General features: G+C 40.3%; 2 protein-coding genes across 2 annotated transcripts; one reads left to right on the top strand and one right to left on the bottom strand.

The window, feature by feature from the left end:
* Positions 1-2,550: 2,550 nt before the first annotated feature.
* On the bottom strand, positions 2,551-14,790 carry fam199x (family with sequence similarity 199, X-linked). Its single transcript, XM_005719436.2, has 8 exons — positions 14,731-14,790; positions 11,426-11,605; positions 8,238-8,457; positions 7,908-8,066; positions 7,305-7,466; positions 7,018-7,201; positions 6,779-6,882; positions 2,551-5,200 (listed from the first exon to the last, which is right to left on the bottom strand). The coding sequence occupies exons 2-8, from the start codon at positions 11,590-11,592 to the stop codon at positions 5,027-5,029; spliced, it is 1,170 nt and encodes a 389-aa protein (XP_005719493.1). The 5' UTR covers positions 11,593-11,605; positions 14,731-14,790; the 3' UTR covers positions 2,551-5,026.
* Positions 14,791-14,951: 161 nt separating this feature from the next.
* On the top strand, positions 14,952-19,211 carry commd5 (COMM domain containing 5). The gene is made up of 7 exons (XM_005719438.2): positions 14,952-15,080; positions 15,364-15,524; positions 15,626-15,654; positions 15,770-15,820; positions 15,916-16,011; positions 16,272-16,347; positions 18,343-19,211. The coding sequence occupies exons 1-7, from the start codon at positions 14,957-14,959 to the stop codon at positions 18,442-18,444; spliced, it is 639 nt and encodes a 212-aa protein (XP_005719495.1). The 5' UTR covers positions 14,952-14,956; the 3' UTR covers positions 18,445-19,211.
* The last annotated feature ends 5,186 nt before the right edge of the window (positions 19,212-24,397 follow it).

The raw sequence follows: 24,397 nt of genomic DNA, 5'->3' as shown, positions 1-24,397 counted from the left end.
GCTTCCAGCCAAGAGTGATACCATATATGTCCCATAGCTGCAGAAAAGGCTAACATTGTTATCTTTTTACAAAAAACAGCTGAACATGAGAGGTTTTTTGGACCAATTTTGTTTTCTCCATTCTTTAAGCACTGGTTTGAGCACCGTTTAAGCACCGGCACCGTTTCAAAAATACCGATTTGGCACCGGTATCGGATAAAACCTAAATGATACCCATCCCTAGTGATGTCACAGGTTGGGTTTTTTATTTTTTCAGCCCTGCCTTCTCTCTTTTCTGAAGCTTGAGACCAAATAAGTATGTCAGTTTGCCATCTTTCAGAATGTCTTGTTTCATAAAATATATCTGGAGGACAGAAGAGACACACAGGTGTATGTTTCTGTAGTGGTTGTTACCTTTGCTGTATAGAGGGAAACAAAAAGCAAAAAGATCAGGATCGTGATCCAACTTTCTGGTCTTCACCGTTTGAAAGTGTGGCAAAAATCCAATGGATATCGTTCCATTTTACAGAATGGTAAACTTTTCAAAAGGAACAATGAGAGATACCAGGTGCCGCACTTCTTTTAACTGACACCGCGTTGAAATGAGGCTCCAAAGTAAACATCTCTCATCACTACAGTGATGCTGACCGACCTCCTTCCTCACCTCCTCTGCTCCTATCTTTGGTGGGAGAGACTCAGACTGGCCGGAGGGGAGGCAAGGAAAAGAACTGAGGATATACAGACTGACAAATAACAATGGCAACAATGTTAGCAGACCTGTTCAGCCTCTGGAAAAAGCTGCTCAGCAGCATTAAGTGAGTTAAACAAATGCAAAGTAAACTGGGATGATTAATATGTCTCACATGTATAAAATCTAACCGAATCATGTAAAATCAGTTATCCATTTGTAATTACACCAATCTGCTGCACGGCACCAACTTAGTAAAATTTCATTTTAGCATCATAAACATGGCTCAATCAGCATAAAAGCACTTTAGGGCATACGGATCTGTAGATGACAGTGTGACAAAGTGGAGGAGCAGTTGCAATGCTCTCCATTTGTCCCATATGTGTTTACCTTTTTTTTTTTTTGCACATTGTACACATTGTACACATTATTCCGTTTCTATGTATTTACTATGTTTTGCCATTTGTCAAGTAACATTGCTTCACTCACTATCCCGGGTTTGTTTGTGTAAGCGTTTTGTTGCCGGCAAATCAAACATTCTGCAAATTAAGCTAAATACTCAGTTACATGTTTCTTTATATTTTATTATGTTACAGATTAAGTCATTTGTTCATACTTACTTTGCTTGTCTTTTCAGTCTTCATGAGGGTCAGGTGTGGGGAAACGCCTGCCTGGCATTTCCTCATTTTAAAGTCCTGATGATGTCACATATGACATCAGCAGGTCAAACCAAGTGGAGGGGTTTCTTTTTCCATAGAGATGCTTCCTTTTGTTTGTGTTATGGTTTAAAGGGATTTGTTTTTCCTTTCGTTAATACTGCCATTTAGTTGTGTAAATGTGCATGTTAGAAGTGTGTAGAGGTTTTGTGTTTTTAGATCATCTGTGTAGTTTTAGATCCCTCAGTTGAGTGAGTGGTACTGGCTGGGCAATTGGAGGGAAATTGATGGCCCTATTTAAAGCCAGTCTCTACCAGATGCAGGAGAGGTGAGCTGTGTTACCAGAGCCATGTTATGTTGCAGTTTGTTAATAGAGTTTATTTGGGGAGGAAGTTTTGTTAAGTTACATTAAATTAAGTTCACTGTATGTAAATTGCTACCTTGGAAACCTGAAATGTCTGCATAGTCTGCTTCCCTACCACCTTCCTTGACGTTCGAGTCTGACTACTTCACAGACAGAATGTATGTGACGTCGCATTGGCATCTTCAGAAAACCTGACCTCTGACCTTGACCTGACATCACTGACATTTGAAGTCATTGGAGTTTTTTTGTTTTTTTTAGTAGATACATGTATGGTATTAATTTGAAACGCCTCATTTGCAATTTATCACAAACTTAAGTGTCCACGCCTCCCACACACCCACCTCACCGGCGGAGTGACAACATGAGCCTTTCATGGCTGAGGGGTAAAAAATTTGTTGCTTGTATGAAATCCAGTCTGAGCGTACAATATTTGAAAGACACTAGTTTTCATTTTTAACTTTTCATAGGTTGACTTTGTACCATGATCAGAATAATGAAATTTTGTTTATTTGGAATAACCTAATTAAAAGGTATTTATATGCACTAAAATTTAATGCAGAGGTTTTCCTCCAGTGAGCTCTGGGGCCGGGCAAAACAGGGAAGTCCATTGATCCCTCTTCTTGATGGGATTCCCTCCAAAAGATCTCAATCTCCACCCTGAACTTACTACACAAAGGAGCAGCTGATGAGCTGTGAAAAGCCAAAGTGTTCTTTCCTTTGTTAATTATTGTGGAAAATAAAAATCACAGTGATTTAGCGCTCAATAAAAAGTGCTTGGAATTTGCAAACTGATGAATAACTTAATGAGTCATGCTCTCCTCTACAGAAGTTGCAAGTCAAAATAAGCACACGTGTAGAAAAGATGCAACACTGAATGTTTATTTGTCGAGTTCACAATAAACAGGAAGCGTCGAGTGAACTGCTCAGTCTCCCTTCAACCCTGTTATTCAAACACAACACTGTTCCAGAATCATTTGTTAATCAGGAGTTAACGCATGTAAATCCACTCTTTGCTTTAGTAGCCAATGAAAACATTTTCACTTGCGTAATATAATATAACACCTCCACAGTGGGCTTCCCTTTCAAAACATCCTGTGTAGGTTTGTAAGTTTAATATCATTCATTTTCAGCAGTTAATGGCATTTTATCTGCTGAAGTTACTCTGTTGCATCACTTATTTTATTTTTATTTCAAAATTATGTCATTTTTCAAAATAGAGTTTTACTAATTCATTGCTACAGAATACACAAAGCTGTTTTTCCTCCGACTGCTGTAATTATTTTATACACAAGACAGAAACAAGAGCCACGGCTCAGTCCACATCAAGTATCAGAAACAGCAGCTTTTAGGCCGACAGTTGTAGTGGTTCATCAGGTTACAGCAGAGAAGCTGTGGAAAAAAAAATCTTTTCTACAAGTTAACAAGAAAAAACTGAGCAAAACGAAAACATCCCGGTAGTTCCACAGAACGCTGTCCTGCTTCATCAGCACTTTGTCTGGGATTTGAATCTTCAGAGCAAAGTGAGCACATCTCTGGAAACGACGTTGACGGCTCAAATAAGAAGCTGAAGAATAGCTCCAAAACCATACCAGCCACTGAGCAAAGTGTGGTCTTTAAAACCCTATAAAACGTCCACAATTCCCAAAATCACTCAAACAAACAATGAGGGTCAAACATTCAAGTAGGAGTTCAAGAAAACAAAAAAACAGACCAAATAAAAGTGATGAAAACAACAAAACACATCAAAATATGACTGAAAATATCTGAAGGGATCGGCAGCAACCTAGCAACGCATTCAAGCCCCAATGACCAGTTAGTTTGCCATGTCCATCATTTACATACACTCCCAAAAGGAAAGAAACGTTATCACAGAGGAAACCTTGAAAACAAGCAGTAAATATGATGGTACCGATCGCTTATTTACAACACAGGTAAGCTATTTCAACAGGTGTTTGCGAACGATGATGCAAGTTGTTAGTTTCTGGTCCACACGGGGATTCGCTGTGGGTAACGATTGAAACATGCAGTGTTTCAGTGCTCCCTCTAAGCCTTAAAAGTGAAATGGGACCACAAAGCTCAGCAGAGAGAAAGACAGACCAGCTCGCTGCATTTTCCACACCTAAACCATCGTAGTTTGGATTCATGTTTTCCCCTAAAGGCAACAATGGGTGCATCGATGTGCAGTTCATTCAGCATCAAGAATGTGTCGACACAGTGTGAGAGGGATTATATTTACAGTAAGTTTACAGACATGTTAAACTGCCCATAATATGCTTAAAGGATCTCTGCGTCTTTTAGCCTGTTATCTGCCTTCTTTTATTCAAACCTATAAAAGATCAAAGTCCAGGAAAAATGCTGCTCAGCTGCCTTAAAGGATTAGTTTATAGTCCAATCTTCACTCCAGTTACACAACGATATAATGCTCCACCAAGCAGCATTAAATACAACCAAAAAAAAATCCATCGAGCACATTCAAGTCTAATGTGAACCAGCCGAATCGTTCAGCTGAGCACTGCTGAAAATCCTGATGTTCCAGTAGCAAACATATCTGACTTATTTCACACAAGACTGCAGCTGTTCCAGGATTTGGGCCATATTTCTATTTAAGAGGAACTTAAAAGTGAAAGAATGTGTCGCATACATGGCTAACTTTAACATTAGCTTCAAAGGAGGCTGTTAAGGAGAAAAGTATGAGCACTTTAAATCTGACGAGACCAATTCATCCTGCTGATTATGAACATATTTGTATGCAGATCAAATTACATCATCCTCCAAAGCTTGGATCCAGCTCCCTGTGGGGAATAAAGCCTTTGCCATCGCTCCCACTGAAGCAAATGTAGCCAAAGTCCACCTCTCTCGTCTGATCTGTCCTTCTGCCAGGTAGTAGTGAATATATCCTCTTACAGCATCTATAAGCAAACCTCTTATTACCTGCATTAAGATGCCATAATCATCATTAGTAGTGTGAATTCAATTGCAATCTTCTAAGGAGCTGCAGCGCTAACCTCTGGCTGTAAGCAGGAGAGACTGTGGCTATTAAAGCATTAGCAGTGCTTTATCACTGCTACATTAACTAGAGCAGTAGTGACTGCAGCACTTAGCAATTTACACACCAGCAGGTAACACTAGTATTAGCAAACAATATGTCGAGCTAAGTTATATGCTGCAAGAAGCTATTACTGGCCATCACATTGTTCTTACAAAAAGCATTCTAAGCATGTTAGCATATGCGGAGCTAACGCATGCAGCGATGTGGATTAGCACGTTCTATAAGCTCTATGCTAGTGACTAGGTGGAGTGAAAGCAGGCGTAGAGGGAGCACTGATTGATTCACTGGTGTCACATCAGTATGTCCAGGTCGTCTCCGTGATCGTCCTCCTCTGTCACCCGTAGCGACAGCACCTCCTCGTTCAGAAACAGCCCGCTCAGTCGCTCCTTTCGGGCCTGCCGCTGCTCTTTGAGCTGTCGCTTGCGGAGGGCTTTCTGCTGAAGCTTTCGCTGCTTTGAACGTTTCTGGAAGAGACGGTGTGTGGAGAGAGGAGTTAATAATAACAATAAATAAATCGTGGGTCTAAATGCTCTGATATGAGCAGACGTCAGCAGTGTGACAGCATTTTGTAGAAAGGAATACAAGTCAACTTCAACCCTTTCAGTAATTTGCATTTCACAGCTCAACAATCCATCAGAGCATTTCATCTAAAACTGTGTAAGCACATTCTCACAGCTGTTGTTGTGAACATCCAGCCACTGCTTCACCAGCTCCACCATCTGTCAGCTACAACCTGCTCTCTCATATGTCCCCAAAAAAGGCTGATTTCTGTTTTATGATTGCAGTTTACAAATAGTTTTCTTGTTAACTGAACCTTATTCTACAATTTGTTAATCCTGAAAGGGCTCACGTGTACTCCACAAACAATGAAAAAGATATTTAAGCTAAAGACAAAGCACATACCAATGATCTGAACTGAGACTTTCTTTGGTTGAGAACAACTGTGGGAATCATAGTATAGCAACAGAACTGGCACTGGAAAATATTATCAGTTACACAACGCAAGACAAAACACACAATTCACCTCAGGATCAAAGCTTAGAGACAAGGCTGCAAAGACATTCTTGTTGGTCTTGTGATGCTTTCCTACATCTTGTGACTTAACAGATCCTAACGAGCCAACTTACAGCTGATCCAGGCTAAAATCTAACCATTGAGAATCTATTCTCTCTTTACTGTGTGATCTCCATCATGCTGCCCCCTGATTACACTCAGACTGCACTCTGAGACTTCCTGTGTTTGTGTCTGAAGAAAAAACAATCAAAGATCACACAAGCGATGAGCTCTATTCTAACACAGCACAGCAAAGTTCACCAAACTGATTAAATCACTGAATCAATTATTTTTCCTCAGCAGTTCACATTAGATCATAATCATTTTAGATCACAGTGGATGTCAATATTTAAAGTCGCAATTAACAGCAGTTTAAAGAAATGTAAACTCTGCTGTCTGACAAAGTTCATGAAAAGAAAAAAAAGTCTAGTTCTGAAATGCTGAGTGGTTTCTCGTAATCACACCAACCACAGTCCTCACTTCCTTAGATTCAATGAGAGTCTCCACACTCATACGCCTGTAGTGATCCTCCACAAGAGTCCCAGTTTCTCACGTGGGCCCTTGGGTAAATTAATTGCCCACCTCTGCGCTCAGGTATTACAGTCACACAGTCTCCTCTGCTGCTACACCACAGTGTGAGGGTGAGGGGAGGAGCGGTGCATGCAGCTCGCCAGGAGAGACAGACGGAGGAAAGAGAAGATGGAGACTGGAGCTGATAACAACTTGGTCATCTGTTATAAGTCCAAGAAAGGCTTCCAAGCAAGCGTTCGTCTATAGAAAACTCTCACTCAAGTTTCAAGGGCAGAAAATGTGTAACAATTATTAACACGACGCCAAATGTCCTTCTGTATAGAACAATCAAGATCTGCAACTGTTCTTCCAGTGTTTCAGAGATATTTATTATAACCACTGGCCCGGACTCTGCAGAGCAAAATATTTACCAAGAAAACAAAAACTGTTTTTCATTTTTCAACATTCATCTTTCTTACTTTAGAGTCTCGTATGCGTTCTGCAGCACTGGAAAGATTTCCATCACTGTGAGCTCTGCTAATATTAGCAACACTGCTCCCACTACAGGCAGAGGCTGTACCCCCTGGAACACAAGGCACAGACACTGTTAGAAACATCAAGACCAGAATGCAGGGGAGCAATTTTATCTTGGCAAAAGCTGGAAGTACCAACATAGGCACAGACTCCTGTGGCGGTGTCAAACCAGGCAGCATCGTACCTGCTACAGAGTTGGAGGCAGTAGATCCAGTGGAGGAGCTGGCAGAGCTGACCATGCTGGCGTTACTGCTGCTGGCTCCGCTGACGCCGCCTGTACTGGCACTGCTGTGGCTGCTCCTCTTCCAGCCCTCCCTGGTGCTGCTGGCTCGCTGCCTGGGGCTGTGCTCCCTGATGTAGTTACGCACCTAATGACGTCACACAGATCCATTAAAAGGGGAGTTTCTGAACAACTCTCGACAGCGCTGCTCCTCAATATGCAGCAGCTACAAAGCTGTTGTTGCTGCTCACCTGTTTGAGCTTCTCATCGGTGAGACAGTTGAGCTCGATGATGAACTCGCTGTCAGTGGGAGAGATCTGAGCACAGGGGTCAATGATCTTGATGATGTCGAGCTGCTCTCTCAGGCCCATCTCTGTGCTGACCTTCCGGCTCAGATACTCAATGTACTCCACCTAGAAGTGGAAATTCAATTCAATTCAGCTCTATTTAAATGGCATCAAATCACAACGATGGCTGCTTCAAGGCACTTTACATTGTAAGGTAAAGATGCTACAATAATACAAAGAAAACCCCAACTATCATACGACTCTGCATGAGCAAGCGCTTTGGCAACAGTGAGAAGGAAAAACTCCCTTTTAACAGGAAGAAACCTTCAGCAGAACCAGGCTCAGGGAGGGGCGGGGCCATCTGCACGACCGGTTGGGGGAATAACACACCAGTTCAACTGACTGTATATCGAAATGTATTACAGGTAAAAAAAATAGACAAACAAATGAAAAAATAATAGACGACACACTGCAACAAACAAAACCACGCAAGACAGAAAACACCTGGCTCATTAGCTTTAATGCTAATTCTGAGCACTCAGCACAAAACGAGCTTGTTTTGTTTACTTGTTCATCGTTGGTCATGGCACTCCAAGGCAGCTCATCCAGGTTGCGATGAGGGTGGGGCTTCGGCTTCCTCTTGGAAAACAAACATGGTGAACTTGGCACACTTGGAATTATGTCAGAGAGGACATCACTGCCACTTGCAATGTCACTTCCTGGTAACTGGGAAAACAACAATGGAAACAATTAGATTAGGACATGACAAGATAGGATTGTTTAGGAAAGCCATTTTGCACATTCATACAGATAAAGCAACAAGTTCAAATGACTTACAACTCCTACTAAACATGAGCACCTACAGAATATTAAAAATCAGACCGACTAATAAGCTACCTGCCACTCAAATTCACTGTCAGACCAGTCCCAGTATGTGCTGATAGAGGAGGAGACGTCACTGCAAACACTGCCTTCAGGAAACAAATCCAGCGATGTGAGTTCTTGGTCGTCCAGAAGGGAGTAGCAGTCGTCTTGATCCCCCACAGAGACGGAGGAGAAGAGCTCCTCGCTACACTCAGAGCTGGCAACACTGGTACCACAGGAAGTAAGGTTCCACCTGAGGAGAACAGAGTGGACATCAAAATTAATCTTTTAAGTGACTTCTAGAAGTTGTTCTCTTCTCTCTTTTTAGACCAGTAAGGTAAAAGAAAAGCACAGATGAAGGATTTGGGGAGGATTACAGAACAGCTGGACCTTTGTTCGTCTGTGCCTTCAAATTAAGATAATAAAACGTTGCTCCAACAGTTGTTCACTTGGCAGCCACTGCTAGGTGATAATTAAACTATTTTGCACAGTTTCAGGCTGTAACACTTGGCAACAATGTTTCAGCTACTGTCTGATTTGGAGATAAAACACTTTTATTTCTTATGTTTGTGTTTAATTTGCTAAATCCTAATATGACAGTTCAAATAATTGATTGGCTACAATTTCCAAGATATTTATGTTTAACATTTTATACCTATGCACACTGTTAACATAAGTTTTAATCATGAACTGTTAGCTTATGTCTTTTCATCTGTTTATGGTCACTTCATATGATATTTCACCTTTCTTCATTATAGAGAAGACTTAACGTGAAATTCAAAGCAGCCCCACCAGCCCCGAACTAACCATCCAAGCAGTGGACAGCAGTAAAACTTTAGATGTGTCTCGTCACTGTTGTGCATTTGCGACTCACTAAATAAACCATACAAAGAGCAATGAACGTGCTGCTGCTGTGTTCTTAAGCACAAAAAAATTACAAGTACCCTGTTTTTCGTGCTTTTCCAACTTTAGTACTAGAACACACTAACACATGAATCAGTTTTGACATGGAGCACAGGTCATGATATGTAGACATTCTGCTTTTAAGACATGTCTACATGTCTGACTATTGACTTATTCCATCATTTAACAATTCAGGACAGCAGTAGAGGAAATGTAAAGGTTATACTAGGGCTGGGCGACATATCGAGTTTTTTTTTTTTAAAATATCGATATATTTTCATACGAGATATAAGATGTGACAATATCGTTTATATCGATATAGTCTTTGTTACGTTATAATTATACTTGTGGAGCCGCAGGTTTGCCTCTCTTTCGTCCACTTTTGTCTCTACGCAACGTTACTCGGCCTCGCCTCTCCTTCACTGAACACAACTCCCCCTCCTCCCCCATAGCTTCACCTGCAGGCAATGACAAGATGAAAGCGGAAAATCTCCGTTAGCGAGTTACCGTGCGTGGGGCTGGACGGCGTCAACATGTTAGCGAGCTAACCGCACTAACGAGCTAACCGCGCTAACGACATGCAGCCCGGAGGGGCTGCACGGCCTAAAATCCTTTCCTTTTCTCAAAAATCGACAGTGCGCCTTATGTATGAATTCTGGTTATGCTTACTGACCGCGAACCGATTTTATGTGGTACACAGCGCTCAGCAATCTGTCAAAAAATGTTTTAATATGACTTTGCTAAACTACGGAGCTGCACCGCTTGATGGATTGTCGGAGGATTACGGCTACCGGGGAGGAGCCTCGCGGAGTGATACGTACTGTGTGTGTATAAGGACCACAAATGGCACCTGTTCAGAGACGTGGTGCAGCTGTGAAATCTGTCTCTTTGTTATTATGCTCAGCGTCTATTAGTTTACATTTTGACTGCACAATTGTGAGCTTTTTGTTATGCACAAAAACAACATTGTTTTCTTTTATTTATGGACCATGATTATTTAATAAATGCTGATAATTTATTTTTGAGTAATATCTACGCTGTATGTAAATAAAAGTGCCCGTGTGACATCTGGGACACAGTGTGACTAAGAACTCTCTTTTTGTTCTTAACTTATGGCTTTAAAAAAAAAAATTGAGATATATATCTTATATCGCCATCCAGCTAAAAAATATCGAGATATGAATTTTGGGTCATATCGCCCAGCCCTAGGTTATACACATTTTACTGGTGCACATTATGAGTCACAGTACTTTCAATGGCATATTGTGAATGAAATGCAAATTTAAAAAAATATATTACTTGTGTGAATTTTTAATATGCATAAAAAAGATTTAACTTTACTTTGCAGCATTATAGAATTCCTGTTACTGGGAATGTGTCTAATCCAAGAGAACATCATATGAAAATTGCATTTTATGCTTCATATCAGCAAATTTCATAAAAAATATGTGAACTCTGTAGTTTATGCAGAGGTGCTGTCAGAAAATTAGCAGCTACTCCAAATTAAACAATTAGAATAATTTAAACAAGTTTAGCATTAGTAAATGAGTCAAGTTTGACTGCATTTATGTGGAAGCATTTTGGCTGCAGAGGAGTATAATCTGTAACTTTCCACATACGGTTACAAAACTCTTCCAATTTGCCAAGCAGACTGGAAACAGGCAACAGGATGTTCCAATTTAAAGTTCTTCTGCATTTACAGGGCATACCACTCATGCACATCTGTGGCACACAGAGTTTATCTGATGCATTTACTTCCTTTAGAAAAGAATCTGGATAGTCCCAAAAGAGCGACAACTAACAGATACTTTATCTATCAGCCAAGGATTAATTTGCACCACCAAGAGTGGTAATTTACCAAACTCTACTGAAATCCCATCATTGTTACACAGTAACATTAAGGATCCTGTGTCTACTCTTTAAGGGTTTTTGTAGTTTTAAAAAACAAACAAACTGAGGTGTAAATATGAGCTGTGAAAATCTGAAACCTCTCACTGCTGGGATTCCTCCAGTCCCCCAGCAACAAGACTGGCTGCTAGCTTAGCAAGCCACTTAGAATTTCCTATTCTTACACAGATAGAGGGCTAACAATAGACACTTTACAGTAGCAGCACTTTGAGGGGACTGTTGTTGTGATTTGGTGTTGTATAAATAAAACTGAATCGAATTGAACTCAAGAGTGTTAAAGGCAACAGGGATGTCATTCAGGTCTGTATCCTCAGCACTGTAGGCTCCACACCACTACAGAGCTCCAAAATAGGGGTATACAGGCACAGTAGATACATGTACAAACACAAATACAGTCATTCTGTACTTGCCTGTTACTGTGAAAGCGATGCAGAGGATCCGTTCGATGACACGATGATAGCTGACAGCCAAAATCGCTGACATCCAGAGTTCCCACATCACTCAGGTTGGCCCTTTGGGAGAGGAGAGGGAAAGGCTCCTCCGGGGCCAAAAACTTCTCATACAAAGATTCAGACATGGTAAATCTGTATCTGAAATAAAGGAGGAGGGTAATAAATAGGCAGGGCTATGTTTCAATACACCTTCAAATAAATACATTATGCAAGGTCGTTATGCTGGACTGTACATGTGTTAACCTTCATAAGGCTTGTTTGTGAACACAACTGTTGATGCCACTGTTTATTAGGGATGCAACTAGGGCTGCTCGAGTATGGCAAAAATGATAACCACGATTATTTTCACTGAAATTGAGATCTCGATTATTTGACAATATTTATTTAACAATAACAATGTATTGAATAATGACTTTAAAGATTGTCAAAAAATAATATAAAATAGTGTGCAAATACTGATAACAGTGCAAATGTTTGCAATATAAAAAATAAATGAAAAATGTAAACATCTATGTTTAGTGAACTTTGCTTTGTTGCTCTGTGGTGCAGCTACGACACTGTAGCAAAGTTTATACTCTATGTCTACTTGATCCACGTCAGACTCCACGAACCCATAATGTTTCCACACCACTGAAGTTTTTTTTTACCTCTCTTTTCAAACAACGGCAGTCACTCTCCAAATAACTCCAAATAACTTCTGCTTCTGCCACTAATCGCCTTGGCTCAGGCGATTAGAGGATCATCAGGGGGTCCTTTTGTCCCTCTGTGGGGGGGATACTCCCACTAGGTTTATATCTGGGACTCTCCACCATTTGACCTTAGAACTGAAGAAGCTTCTCGGATGAGAGGTGAAACGTCTTCAAGTAACTTAAAGAAGTCCAGACGCTTTTCTTTGCAAGCTCCTTTGACTATGATGACCTGGATGACTGAGAACCTTCACAGACAACTTCTGCTTAGCTTACCGAGCTTCCCTCGGGTCCTCTTAATTGTTGTGACACGTGTTCGAAATGCAGAGAGGTGCGCTCGATTTGCCACACGGAGCAGCGTGAGAGTAAAGCACGAGGGAGGGGCTAATAATCGGCTCAGTCATTTGATCGTTGAAAGCCCAGATCGTAATCGAGATTAAAATTCAATTAATTGAGCAGCCCTAGGTGCAACGATACACAAAATTCACGGTTCGATTCGATACTTTGGTGTCACGGTTCGATATTTATCAAAAATACACAAGGTGGAAGGTGTATACAATTCAGAATAACAGCTAATATTAATAAACTAAGAGACAGTGTAGTTACTCCTGTTTAATGTTTTATTATCGTATTTTACTCATTAGCTAACAAAACTGAAATGGTGTTGGCTTCACAAGAATTATTCTTAGAAGCTTCCGACAGGTAAGCTAACTTGTTTTGCGGATCGCAGCTACGTTCTTCTTCGTTAGTATTGCGTGCAGTCTGGCCAGACCATATAAGCGATACTGCCCCCATAACTTCCTGTAGTGTATTGCAGTTACAAAAACACGTTTACATCATTTTCTCATATGACACGTCGACGATAAAATTCCGCATCAACATATTTTTATTAATGACGTCTTCAACGAATCATGGGAAAGGGGGGCACAAAGAAATACCTTTCTTTCTTATTCTCATTTTAAATGTCTAGCTTTTAATAAATAATTATCTTAATCTTACACCCAAAGTTAATCTGATGTAAAATGTATAGAAGTCCACTATTTATATAGTAACTATTAAATCTCTTTTTTTTCTTTTTCTTTTTGCTGGGAGTTGGCAACCCTGTTAGTTAGGTTGTTTAATATTTCTGCTAAGTACTCATTAAAATACCAGAATAGGAAGGATGGAGGATTTAAGTTTATTAAATTGATCAGTACTGCTGAACTATGAAATATTTTGGGTGCAGTGTATTTTTTGCATACAGGTATAACAAAATAGCTTTAGTATGAACTCATACAAAATGCAGCAAGATATTAAAAAACTGCTTTATTGATTAAAAAGCACACTATATCGGATTCATATCGGTATCATCAGATATCCAAATTTATGATATCGGTATCGGACATAAAAAAATAAGTGGTATCGTGCCATCTCTACTTAAAACACTGTGAGATATGTCAGGTTTTTGACTAGCGTTCTGCTCATGTTTTTGTAACAGGCTGCTAGTAACAAAGTGCCTGAAGATACAATTTAAAATTGTCTGTGAAGGTTCTCAGTCATCCAGGTCATCGTAGTCAAAGGAGCTTGCAAAGAAAAGCGTCTGGACTTCTTTAAGTTACTTGAAGACGTTTCACCTCTCATTCGAGAAGCTTCTTCAGTTCTAAGGCCAAATGGTGGGGAGTCCCAGATTAAAACCTAGTGGGAGTAACCCCCCGCAGAGGGACAAAAGGACCCCCTGATGATCCTCTAATCGTCTGAGCCAAGGTGTGGGTCCCAATCAGCCAGAGTTTCGGGTGAGCTTTTCTTTGCAAGCTCCTTTGACTACAATTTAAAATTGTTTCTTTGCCAAATTGTGATGTGATACTGGTTCATCTCTCGAGTTAATAAATTATTATATAATTTATTCTAACATATTTGCTCCACTGCACACGTTTTTTAATTGTTTGTACTGTGCATGTCTAATCTGTTTATACTGGGATCAAAGAAAAAAAACGGACTCCTGTCCCTTGTAGGTGTACATGTACTTGGTCAATAAATCTAACTCTGATTGTTCAGATACTAAAAAAAGTCACTAATGGTGAAAACCTGTTTTTCGTCCAAGCATCAGTAAGAAGAAACATCTACCGATTTACTTTAATGGAAAAACTAGTTAGGCTACCTACTATGAATGCTTTTTACTTAGCAACTGTGCTAATAATAAAGCTCATAATCAACTGCTGGCTCTGTTATTTGGCACAGCTTAGACTCAAAGTAACTGGTAAACAGCCTGAATACTTCAAGTTACGGTAAACATAACCCCACGCGTTAAAAGCGCGCGCGCTCGCACACATATATAAAGGCTTTGATAAAGCCAGCTCCATTAGCTTGAGTAGAACTTACATAAACAGTATCGTGTTTAGAAAACGCGAGCATAAGCCTCTGACATCACAACACAAGCTAACATCCTTAGCTTGCTGCTAATCCTCCGAAATATCTATGTAGCGTTTGCTAATACACAAAACGATCTGAAACTCCCATTTCCCAACAAATGCCATGTGTGAACGCTATGTGAACAGGTCTAAGCTGTAACTAAGAAGCTATCGATATTAAAAATCCTACCTTTTGGTTGTTCAAAAAGAGACCACTTCTATCGCCTCCATTTGCAAATCCGTTTTCCTCTAAACGATGAGCTAAGCTCTCACCGCGAGACTCCGCGGAATGAGAGTCATGTGACATGAAGGCGGAAGCTGTCGCACAAATACAAAACTAGCTAGACAAACCCCTCTCTAACACCAATTTCTCATCTTTTTATCTGTTAATTCTGTATGTTAGTGAACACCAAGGCATGTCTTCCAGCCATTCAAAGGACTCTTTGAGCTTTCTGGGAGGCAGAATACCACCGGAAGTCGAGTCATTGTCAAAAAACTTGAAGGATGTGGACCAAGAGTTGTTCCGAAAAATACTGAAAGGTAAATAAAGTCTAAAACAGAAAGAAATAGCAAGAACTAAATAATCGTATTATATTGTGTCTATTCGAATACGTACCCTGAAACAATAAAACTGAACGCCTTTTGGTGAAGTTTATTGTGAAACTGGACCAATAACAGTATCCACAGTAGAGTTGTGACCTCCTCAGCCTCCCAGGATGTTTATGTCGTGATAAGATCTTCTGCTGATATTCGGACCAAGTGTTAGCAGTTGAAGATGCCGGATAAGTGCATTTAATGTGACTGTGAATGATTCCCTGTCCAGCTGTGGTCAGTGCCCTGGAGGGAAAGGACTGCACAGAGGGGATGAAGTCCATAGCAGAGAGCAGTGTCATCCCGCAGGAGAGGCTCTGTCACATCGTAGCTGGGATCCACAGACTGCTGTCTGAGGCCATCCGCATCCCCACAGCGTTACTTAAACAGGAGGTGAGCTGATGCTAAAGCACTGGAAATTATATTCACTGAAACAGACTTCTTAACTAACATCTTCATTCCTCTTCTGTGGTGCCTGATGGGGCATTGATTAGATCTTTAAGGAAGATTTGAAGGAGCTAAGGTGAGGGAATCATTTTTTTTCCACACCTCTCTTTGTTTTCATTTATTATCTCTGCAACCCCACCCCCCAGATTCTGAAGAGGTTATTTCTATTGTGTTTTTTCTTCTTTTATTAGAATACCCGAAGACTTCATCACAGATTTCTCCAGTGTGGTTTTTGGAAATCAGTATGTTGATTTTACAACCTCAGGCATGTCCAGGATTGGTATCTCAGAGCAGTGCTACAATCAGGTTCTATTTCCTGTGCTGTTTGTGTTTTCAGCCGTGCAGCTCTAGAAGCGGCCGCCTCTCAGAAGGATCCTCATCTCCCCACACTTGAAGAATTGAAATGGAGAGTGGATGTTGCCATTTCTACAAGGTAACATACTAAACGAACTGCAAAAACAATATGGCAATATGTGCAAGAAATCTTTGTTAATGGTTAACTGCCTACTAACACAGTGTTTTAAAGCTTTCCTGGAACAATACCATCTCTTACCACCGTCTCTTACTTGCAATATAGAAATAAGTCAGGAAGAAGGGTTTAGTGAAAGATTACAAAAGTTTCTACTGCACTCATTTTAAAGTCCTACTCTTTAGACTTTGAGATGATGTTTTTGCTTTTCTGTGTCGAAACAGCTCTTTAGCCCGAGCGCTGCAGCCTTCTGTTCTCATGCAGATGAAACTTTCAGATGGGAGGTTTCAACGCTTTGAGGTATTTAAACAAGTAACCTGTTCCTGATTGTACACACAATACATTCTGACCCACAGTCCCCTTCTTATTCTCATTTTATTTACTTTTAATGACGATACCAGTACCACAGTATAGATCTACATGCCAAATTTCTGTGCATAAAACCACAGTTCAGAGGGGTTTTTCTCTTGGTCTTTTGGCTTTTAAGAGTCTTGTTGAAAGTAATAGTTGTTCAGAAGACGTTGACGGTTTCCTCGCCTCTTTGTCTTCCCAACATGACAAAGTGCCTGCATGGATTCTCTCTTAGCACTGACATGCTTGTTAGGTTAATTGGTAGTACTAATTTCGCTGTAGGGATAATTATGAGTGGTTGTCTTTAAGTATTTACGAAAATGGATGGATTTAACAATACCTTTTAAATTCCTGAAAATGTCTTATGCATTAGCAAATCTCCAACAGAACAACTACAAAGAAACGAGTCAAGGTGTTGCAATCCCGAGGGTGAATCATGGGATGTACTTAGTTTTTCAAGGACCTGCATAGAGCCTTGTAAAAACTGTTGGCTCTTAATGTCAGTGAGCGAGGATATCCTTAATATGGTCATCTCAGACACAGTTCTGGCTGTGAGCATAACAGCCCCACACACCTGCTGCTAAAGGTGGATGAAGGTGAAGCCAGAATATCAGTTAAACAAGAGGGTGGCCTGAAACGGGGGAGACCCTGTGCCAGACAGTGGAAGGGAACTGGGTTGCATAAAGTCCTAGTACACAGATAAATAAAGATTACTTTTAAATGTAAATCATGCAAAGCTACACTTAAAGTATGCATTGGAAATGAGTTCATTCTCATGAGCTAACCATTGAATGATTTTCTTTTGAGAAACCTGTTAACATCATATGGATTTTTTTCTCCACATGACTGATGATGGTTGTGCACTGTAATAGTTATTCCTGGATTATCACAGCAGAGTGTTAAACATGTTGGTTGTAAGCCAGTGGGCTAATGTAGGTCTGTTTCAGTTATTGCATAACAGGATTACAGAGGAAGTAACGTTTATTAACGGCAGCCTAACCTACAAGCCGTCCTTGACCAAGTGCCCCTGATACGTTTGCAGTGTTATTTCTGTGCTAGTCAGCTTGCTTGTGCTTATTACAAATATTGTTTTGTTAGATGCTAAAAAAAACAGTTGCATTTCTGAGTCTTATTTTTTTCTTTTATCAGCTTACAGAAAAAAAACTACAGTAAAAAAAAGCCTGATATCCATTCACATGAATGCAAAAGTGTCAGTTTTAAAACAGGAAAAAAATGAAGAATAAATAGATGCACTCCACCAGGATGTGCGGCAGCCTCACTGCCACGGTGTAATGCTATAGTACGTCTTATTCAGCAGGGGGCGCCATACTCCGCATCAGCCTCAAAATGACAAACTAGAATCCACAACTGCTTTCAAAGCTGACTACCAGTGTGGTCGGAGCAGAAGCAGGGACGAGGACGCCTACTACGGATGTGCAGCGATTACGTAATCAGATTACAGCAGAATTAGAAGATAAGCAGCAGCAACATTCGATGTGCAGTTTTTCTTTATGGGTGCAGCTCATCTCCACCTGACGCATGCTTCTCTGGAAGTGAAGGGAGGATGAATAGCAAACAGACGAGATGACTTCTTCCTTCTTCAGCACACTCTTCTTAATTAGCACTTGTGTCTGTTTGCAGTCTGACCGCTGCAAACAGATGGTGACTCACACGCAGCTTGAGACTTAAACACAGGGATGACAGGGACAGAAATTAGGGAGGCAGCAAATGAAACTCTGGGCTTAAGTATTAGAGCACAGCATTTTGCAAGGAGTCCATCTACATCCTTTAGGTAGAAATCCAGGTTTTTAATGACTTTAATGACTATTTCTTGCATTTTTAGACATTCAGACACACAGTAAGCAGCTGTGGAATGTGGCTGTGTGCTTATTTTTAATGCTGAACACTTTGTGGGTGTGCTAAATGTTCTGTGGTCTTTTCCAGGTACCTGTGTCTAAATTCCAGGAGCTTCGTTACAACGTTGCTTTGATTCTCAAAGAGATGAATGATCTGGAGAAGAGGAGCATTCTTAAGATCCAAAACTAATACACCATCCGGAGCTGATGTTTATGCTAACTCATCTCTGCTCAGTTTTTAAAACTCAGTGGAGCTTTTCTACATTTTTTCATACGATGTTATGCAAGATAACACTCTGCACGTCATTATCTTATGCTCTGATGGTGTTGGCATCCAACATACTCGAGACAAGCACTTCACCTCCTACCGTGTATTTAAAAATCTATGAAGTTTTTTGTTCTCGTTGTGCATTAGTCTTTGATGTTTGTGTCACATTTGAAAGTCCTGCAATCCCACACCTGTGCCAAAATACAAAAAAAGTCAAGTGGGCGCTCGTGCACGCTGGTCATGTGATACACGCTCCTCTTTGAAGCAGAACGTTTTGTTCCCTCACCTCTGGGACTCCATGTGACAAGAGGTCGAAAAAATTATTTAGAAGTCTTTTGGCTAAAAGCGCAACCATAAGTGTAAAAAGTAACTTTCTTTTAACTAAAAGTTTGTCTTGTTATGTGTTTGTTTTCCAAAATAACATTGAGATTTTTTTTTTCTCACTGTTGAACCACATTTCTGTAATAACATCTGTCGGTCACTAAATTTGTAAGGAATGTTTGATCTGTTCAGATTCAAACTGTGTCACAGAAATAAGAGTTAGATGATAAACTGTAAACTTCAAATGCTGAAAGTCATTGAAATGTATTACAAAGAAATCTTATGTGTTCTTGTGACATCTTTTTACATGAATGAAACTGATGTTTTTGATTAACTGCAGCTATTTTGTAGATTAAATGGAACTCGGTATCATTTCACTCTACTTATTTCTATTCTTTCAATGACAACATGAATGTAAGTGAACGAATGTATGGTGAGGGAATAATAGGATAGTCCCAATTTGAAAGTATTATAAAAGGAAACAAAATATCACTAACCACGATCAAGAAACACAGAAGGAAGGAAAGTACAGCTTTAGTCTGTGCTTTTCTGTTAATTTGGTGTTGTTCTGAGTGGGCGTGTCTTTAAAGTTTGCTGCAGGCAGCAAAGCATTTAGGCTAAAATATTATGCGTGATGTAACATATGGAGTTGCTTTAGCTTTGTAAGTTTGATCATTTAACTTCATATTAGACTATAAAACGAATGAGTTGCTGGATTGATCGGGATCACGATGCTAACCCAAAGTTTAGCGTGATGCTCTGCTTAACAGACCTACAGACTGAACTTCATGCTGTCTCCTCAGGGCAACATTAAAACCGATGTTAAGTCTAAGCAACACAAAGAAAAAATGCTTTGTAATGTACTATTTTTCAGTTGGGATAAACTAATCCCATTGGCGAGCTAAATGAAAACTTGTACGTTTAAGCTCATCTCCTTGAATGCCTCTGTATCATTTTCAGTGCAGATGCTATTTTTAGGTCTTTTGTTGGAAGTCCTGTTGGGTTTCCCTGTAGTTGCCTTTGCAACTACAGGGAAACCCAGTAGTTGCTCGCCTGCTCGATCTCCTCCGGTGAGTGAAAACTTAAAACAGACAAAGTTGATAATAATAATGATAATAATGATGGATTGGATTTATATAGCGCTTTTCAAGGCACCCAAAGCGCTTTACAATACCACTATTCATTCACTCTCACATTCACACACTGGTGGAGGCAAGCTACAGTTGTAGCCACAGCTGCCCTGGGGCATATGCTGAGTAGTGGAACTGGTGAGTGACTGTTACACTCACTCTGAGCCCTAACACCATGTAGACGGTTACACCCTGTGGGAATGAACTCACACTGTGATGAATGTTAAAAATTGAGATTTAATTTCCCTTTCACCCCGTATACATATATACTAATAAGATGGTGGATGCTAATATTGAATTATATTGAAGTTTGAGATAATGAAGTCAGCATGTGCACAACTAATTAACTTTAAAAAAAATCTTTTGGCTCTGTATGACATCACTGAGGGCAGATATCCTCAGTCAGACAGCTCTGACTTTGAGCACAGTAGCCCCATCAACCCTTCTGGTTGTGAGGGGCTGCCAATCAGAAGAAAGCATGGCTTAAAGTGGGAGGAGCTAGAGTGGCTTGTTTCAAAGAGTGGATGAACTGAATAAAAATGTGGAGTTGACAATGAGCATAACAGGTCCCATTAAAAGATCTACACAGAGCATCTTTAATAATTACAGTTAATAATAAATACTATGCAGATGTTATGTTTTTAGTATTTTGATGGGAATATTCTTTATAACAAGGCTGTTCTTAACAATCCCATCTGATTTCTAATAAAAAAGACCACAAATTCATCCTTACAAACACAATTCTATCTTTAACCAACAAACAGACCCACTGAAAAGTCATTTCTCTTCTTAGGAAAACATTTTGAGAAGAAAAAAAAATCAAAAATGTTATTTTCATAGTCACAAGTCTCAGTACATCCAGTACCTCAACTTCACATTTCCAAGATCAAATCAGATTAAAGACGTTTGCTACAAGTGGTCCTCTCATGCCTACAGTCTCATTAGTCTGTGTTTATGCATTCTTTCCCAAATGATCCAATACCTCATAATATATTTTCACTGTCAACAAATGAACAGTGACTCTTTTAGAAACTCTCAAAGTGCAGACTTGGCAGCCATCATGCAAATATCCAGCTATCTCTCTATCCGAGCAAGACGTTGTTTAAAAGTCTGAAGAGGTGACTTTGAGGATAACTGTGTGTCCTAAATGAGCAGGCTATCCAACGTCCAGACGGTCTGCACTGGGGTTGACTATTGGCCTATTTAGAGGCACCCAATGACAGTTCAAGGTGAGAAGGAGCAAGAGAATCTCCCACTACTGTGTGTGATTGTGTGTGTGTGTGTCCGGGCAAAGTAAGCATATGGCCACGTGCTTGCATAATATTCTGCCCGTGTCCTGGTTTGCATATATGTCAGAACGTCTGTTTCTGCATGTGTGTCAGCGTGTCTGTGTCTGCTGCGGTGTGCAGGCTCACGTCAGTCTGCGTTTCTGTCTGTGTGCGGGATTGAGTTCACAGGCCAGACTGGCCGACCTACTGAGATCGACACCGACTGGCTCGCTCGCCGCTAATCCCTGCTCACACACACTCTAAACGCCTTTAGCACACAAGTTTTATTTCAACCCTACAGGAAATACGGCTGATAGGCTTCAGGTGAGGCTAATAATACCACGTAGGCTTGTATCCAAAAACATGCAGAAGGCAATCCCTTAACTACAGTCCTTAAATTCAAGCCTTAACCTACTTCTAATTATGGTTAACTCTGAACACCACCCACACTGGCCAGAAGTCATAATTAGAGGATGATGACAAATGCCCCTTAGTAGACCGAAATAACCAAAGGTGTCTTTTATTCCTCCATCAGAAGTTATGTAGTCTGTCATTAAGAGTGAGCTGATATAATACTACACACCTGCAGTCACAAAGAACCTGCCATACTCTTCAGACCTATACCGTAGTAGAATATTATCTGCTAACATGTCATTTTAATAATGTGCATCAGTACAAAAACACTTTAAGGTGCTACTGAGCCTTGTTTTTGTCCTTGTGCAAACACTTTTATGCAACAATCTCTGGCTAATCTTCAAAGCTTTGGCGAGCTGTCACAGTTATCAAAGCAACCCATCTTGGCCGTGTCACAGTTTGATATCTTAACATCTGCTCTTTTACGCCTTGTGTCACCATCTGAGGATCAATGACAGGATGTGACGGGGTTGTAATAATAATTAACAGCTTTGTCATCCAATGTCAGAGCCGAGCGGTTTCCCCGCAGTAATTATTGTGCTGTGAGCTTCACATCTGTGCCAGCCAACAGAGTCCACTCACATAGTCAAAGTGCTTCTCAGCAAAAGCATTCATTTCCCAGTCTCCCTGAGATCCGTGTGTTGGACATGTAGAGGATACATATTTCTCAGACTGCCTTCTGTCAGAACTCTGTGTTTAGATAAAATTACTCCAACTCCTCCAGATCAGTGACAGAAGTCATGGATATCTTGATTTTACAATTAAATATTATACAAATACCACGTGTTAGGGAATAAAAACATTCTAAATTCGCGTCTAAATATGTGGGTACACCTATCTAAAGGTGCTTAATAAAGATTCAGGTCAGAGGTCACAGTAGGGATCCAATTTCCAATCTGTATGGAGCATTATCAAGTTTACCGGTAAGATAAGAAAAATTAGAAGAGGAGATGGAATTACAACTTAGTATAAAGTGACAGGGCCTTCAATGCAAATCTGTGGTAACAGTGTCCAGTGGGGTCAGACCATCTCCAAAACTGCAGCTGTCATTCTGCAGCAGTCAGTATTTATCGAAACAGGTGAACCAGCGACAGGGTCATGGAATGCCAAAGCTCACAGATGCCCATGTGGACATTCTACTGTAGCTCAAATTGCTGAAAACGTTGATGCTGGTTCTGACAGAAAGATGTCAGAATACACAGTGGGTATGGGGTTGCATAGCCACAGACCATTCAAGGATCCCATACTGACCCCTATCCACCAACAATGGGGACTTGAGCATCAGAACTGGACAATGGGCAATGTTCTGCTGGGAAACCTCGGCCCTTCCATCAATGTGGCTGTAAATTTCACACGTACAACTTACATAAGGTTGTACATGTCATTTCTAAAGACCATGCAAGCAGGATTTCCTGATGGCTGTGGTCTCTTTCAGCAAGATAATGTGTCCTGCCACAAAACAGAAATGGTTCAGGAATGCTTTGAGGAGCACAACAATGTGTTTGGGGTTTTGACGCAGTCTCCAAATTCCCAGGATCGTAGTCTAATTGAGCATCTGTGGGATGTACTGGACAAACAAGTCTGATTCATTGAGTCCCCACCTCGCAGCTTATAGGACTAAAAAGATCTGTGGATGACATTTTGATGCCAGATACCACGGCACAGTTTCAGGGACCAAGTGGAGTCCATGTTTCAATGGATCAGGGCTGTTTTGGCAGAAAAGGGGGACCGGCACAAGAACAGGCAGGTGGTTCTGATGTTATGCTGCTTCTAGAATCAATTTTCAGGAAACACAATATTCCCTTTCACTGTTTTGCTGATGACATCCAAATATATTTCCCTATTAGATTTGATGCCTCTATCCCAGTGACGCTTCTGTTTGATTGTCTATAAGATAGCAAACACTGGTTAACACTAAATTTTCCCCCCTTAATGTCAACAAGACCAAAATGATTGTATCTGGAAATTGTCCCTCATCTGGACTGGTTAATGGATGTCCCTGCCCCCCTTGTTTCTTATTGCTCCTCGGTGTTGGTAGTTTTTTTTTAAATGGCTTTTACATTCGAAATACAACCGACCACAGTTGTTAAGACCAGTTTTGATCATTTACATCAAATTTACAAAGAAAAATCCTACCTTCCTCCACAAAAAATACATTCACCGTCTGCATTTCTTGCAAAATATGGAGGTCAGTACCTTTTAGTTACGATTCCATGACCAATGGTTACCTTGAAGCTGGTAACACGTGGGAAACCTCCATATCTTATCTGTTTTATGGTGGCGGTGTGTGGGATGGGTAATTACAGCCACTAAAATCACGCAGTAAGGAGGTGATGGCTAAGATATTGTGTTTTCTTTTGTTCTCTTTTTTAATATTTTGGATTTTGTTTTTCCTTTATTTTTGTAATGGGAAAAAAAGGAATATGTGAATTTCTTTTTTCTTTTTTTTTGCCCAGAAGTTAAATAAAAGAATATTTATGTAACTCAGTTTTGTTAGACACATAACAAGATGCTGACAACAGCTGTTAGCAGGGCATGCATTTGACAGTTTCTTGTGTAAGCTCAACTGGAACAGGAAGTAATGTTCTATAAAATTCCGCACACATGGGTTATTTACTTTGGAATGCCTAAATGAAGAAATCTTTTCTATAAGAAAATGTTACTGAAAACTTGAATAAATTAAAGCACATTTTAAAAACAGCCTGACATGCTCTCTTTTCAGATTGTCACTAGTATGAGATA

This window comes from Pundamilia nyererei, unplaced genomic scaffold, assembly GCF_000239375.1.
Source record: "Pundamilia nyererei isolate P.nyererei 1_Seehausen unplaced genomic scaffold, PunNye1.0 scaffold00001, whole genome shotgun sequence".
Classification (NCBI taxonomy): Eukaryota; Metazoa; Chordata; class Actinopteri; order Cichliformes; family Cichlidae; genus Pundamilia; species Pundamilia nyererei.
This window is presented reverse-complemented; position numbering and strand designations above follow the sequence as displayed.

Coding starts and splice junctions, on each gene's coding strand:
- fam199x (XM_005719436.2), bottom strand. CDS start 11,592: ATGTCTGAATCTTTGTATGAGAAGTTTTTGGCCCCGGAGGAGCCTTTC. Junction 7,467..7,907: donor CCATGACCAACGATGAACAA/GTAAACAAAACA, acceptor TTCCACTTCTAG/GTGGAGTACATTGAGTATCT. Junction 7,202..7,304: donor CCGATGAGAAGCTCAAACAG/GTGAGCAGCAAC, acceptor TGACGTCATTAG/GTGCGTAACTACATCAGGGA.
- commd5 (XM_005719438.2), top strand. CDS start 14,957: ATGTCTTCCAGCCATTCAAAGGACTCTTTGAGCTTTCTGGGAGGCAGA. Junction 15,821..15,915: donor AGTGTGGTTTTTGGAAATCA/GTATGTTGATTT, acceptor TTGTGTTTTCAG/CCGTGCAGCTCTAGAAGCGG. Junction 16,348..18,342: donor GGAGGTTTCAACGCTTTGAG/GTATTTAAACAA, acceptor GGTCTTTTCCAG/GTACCTGTGTCTAAATTCCA.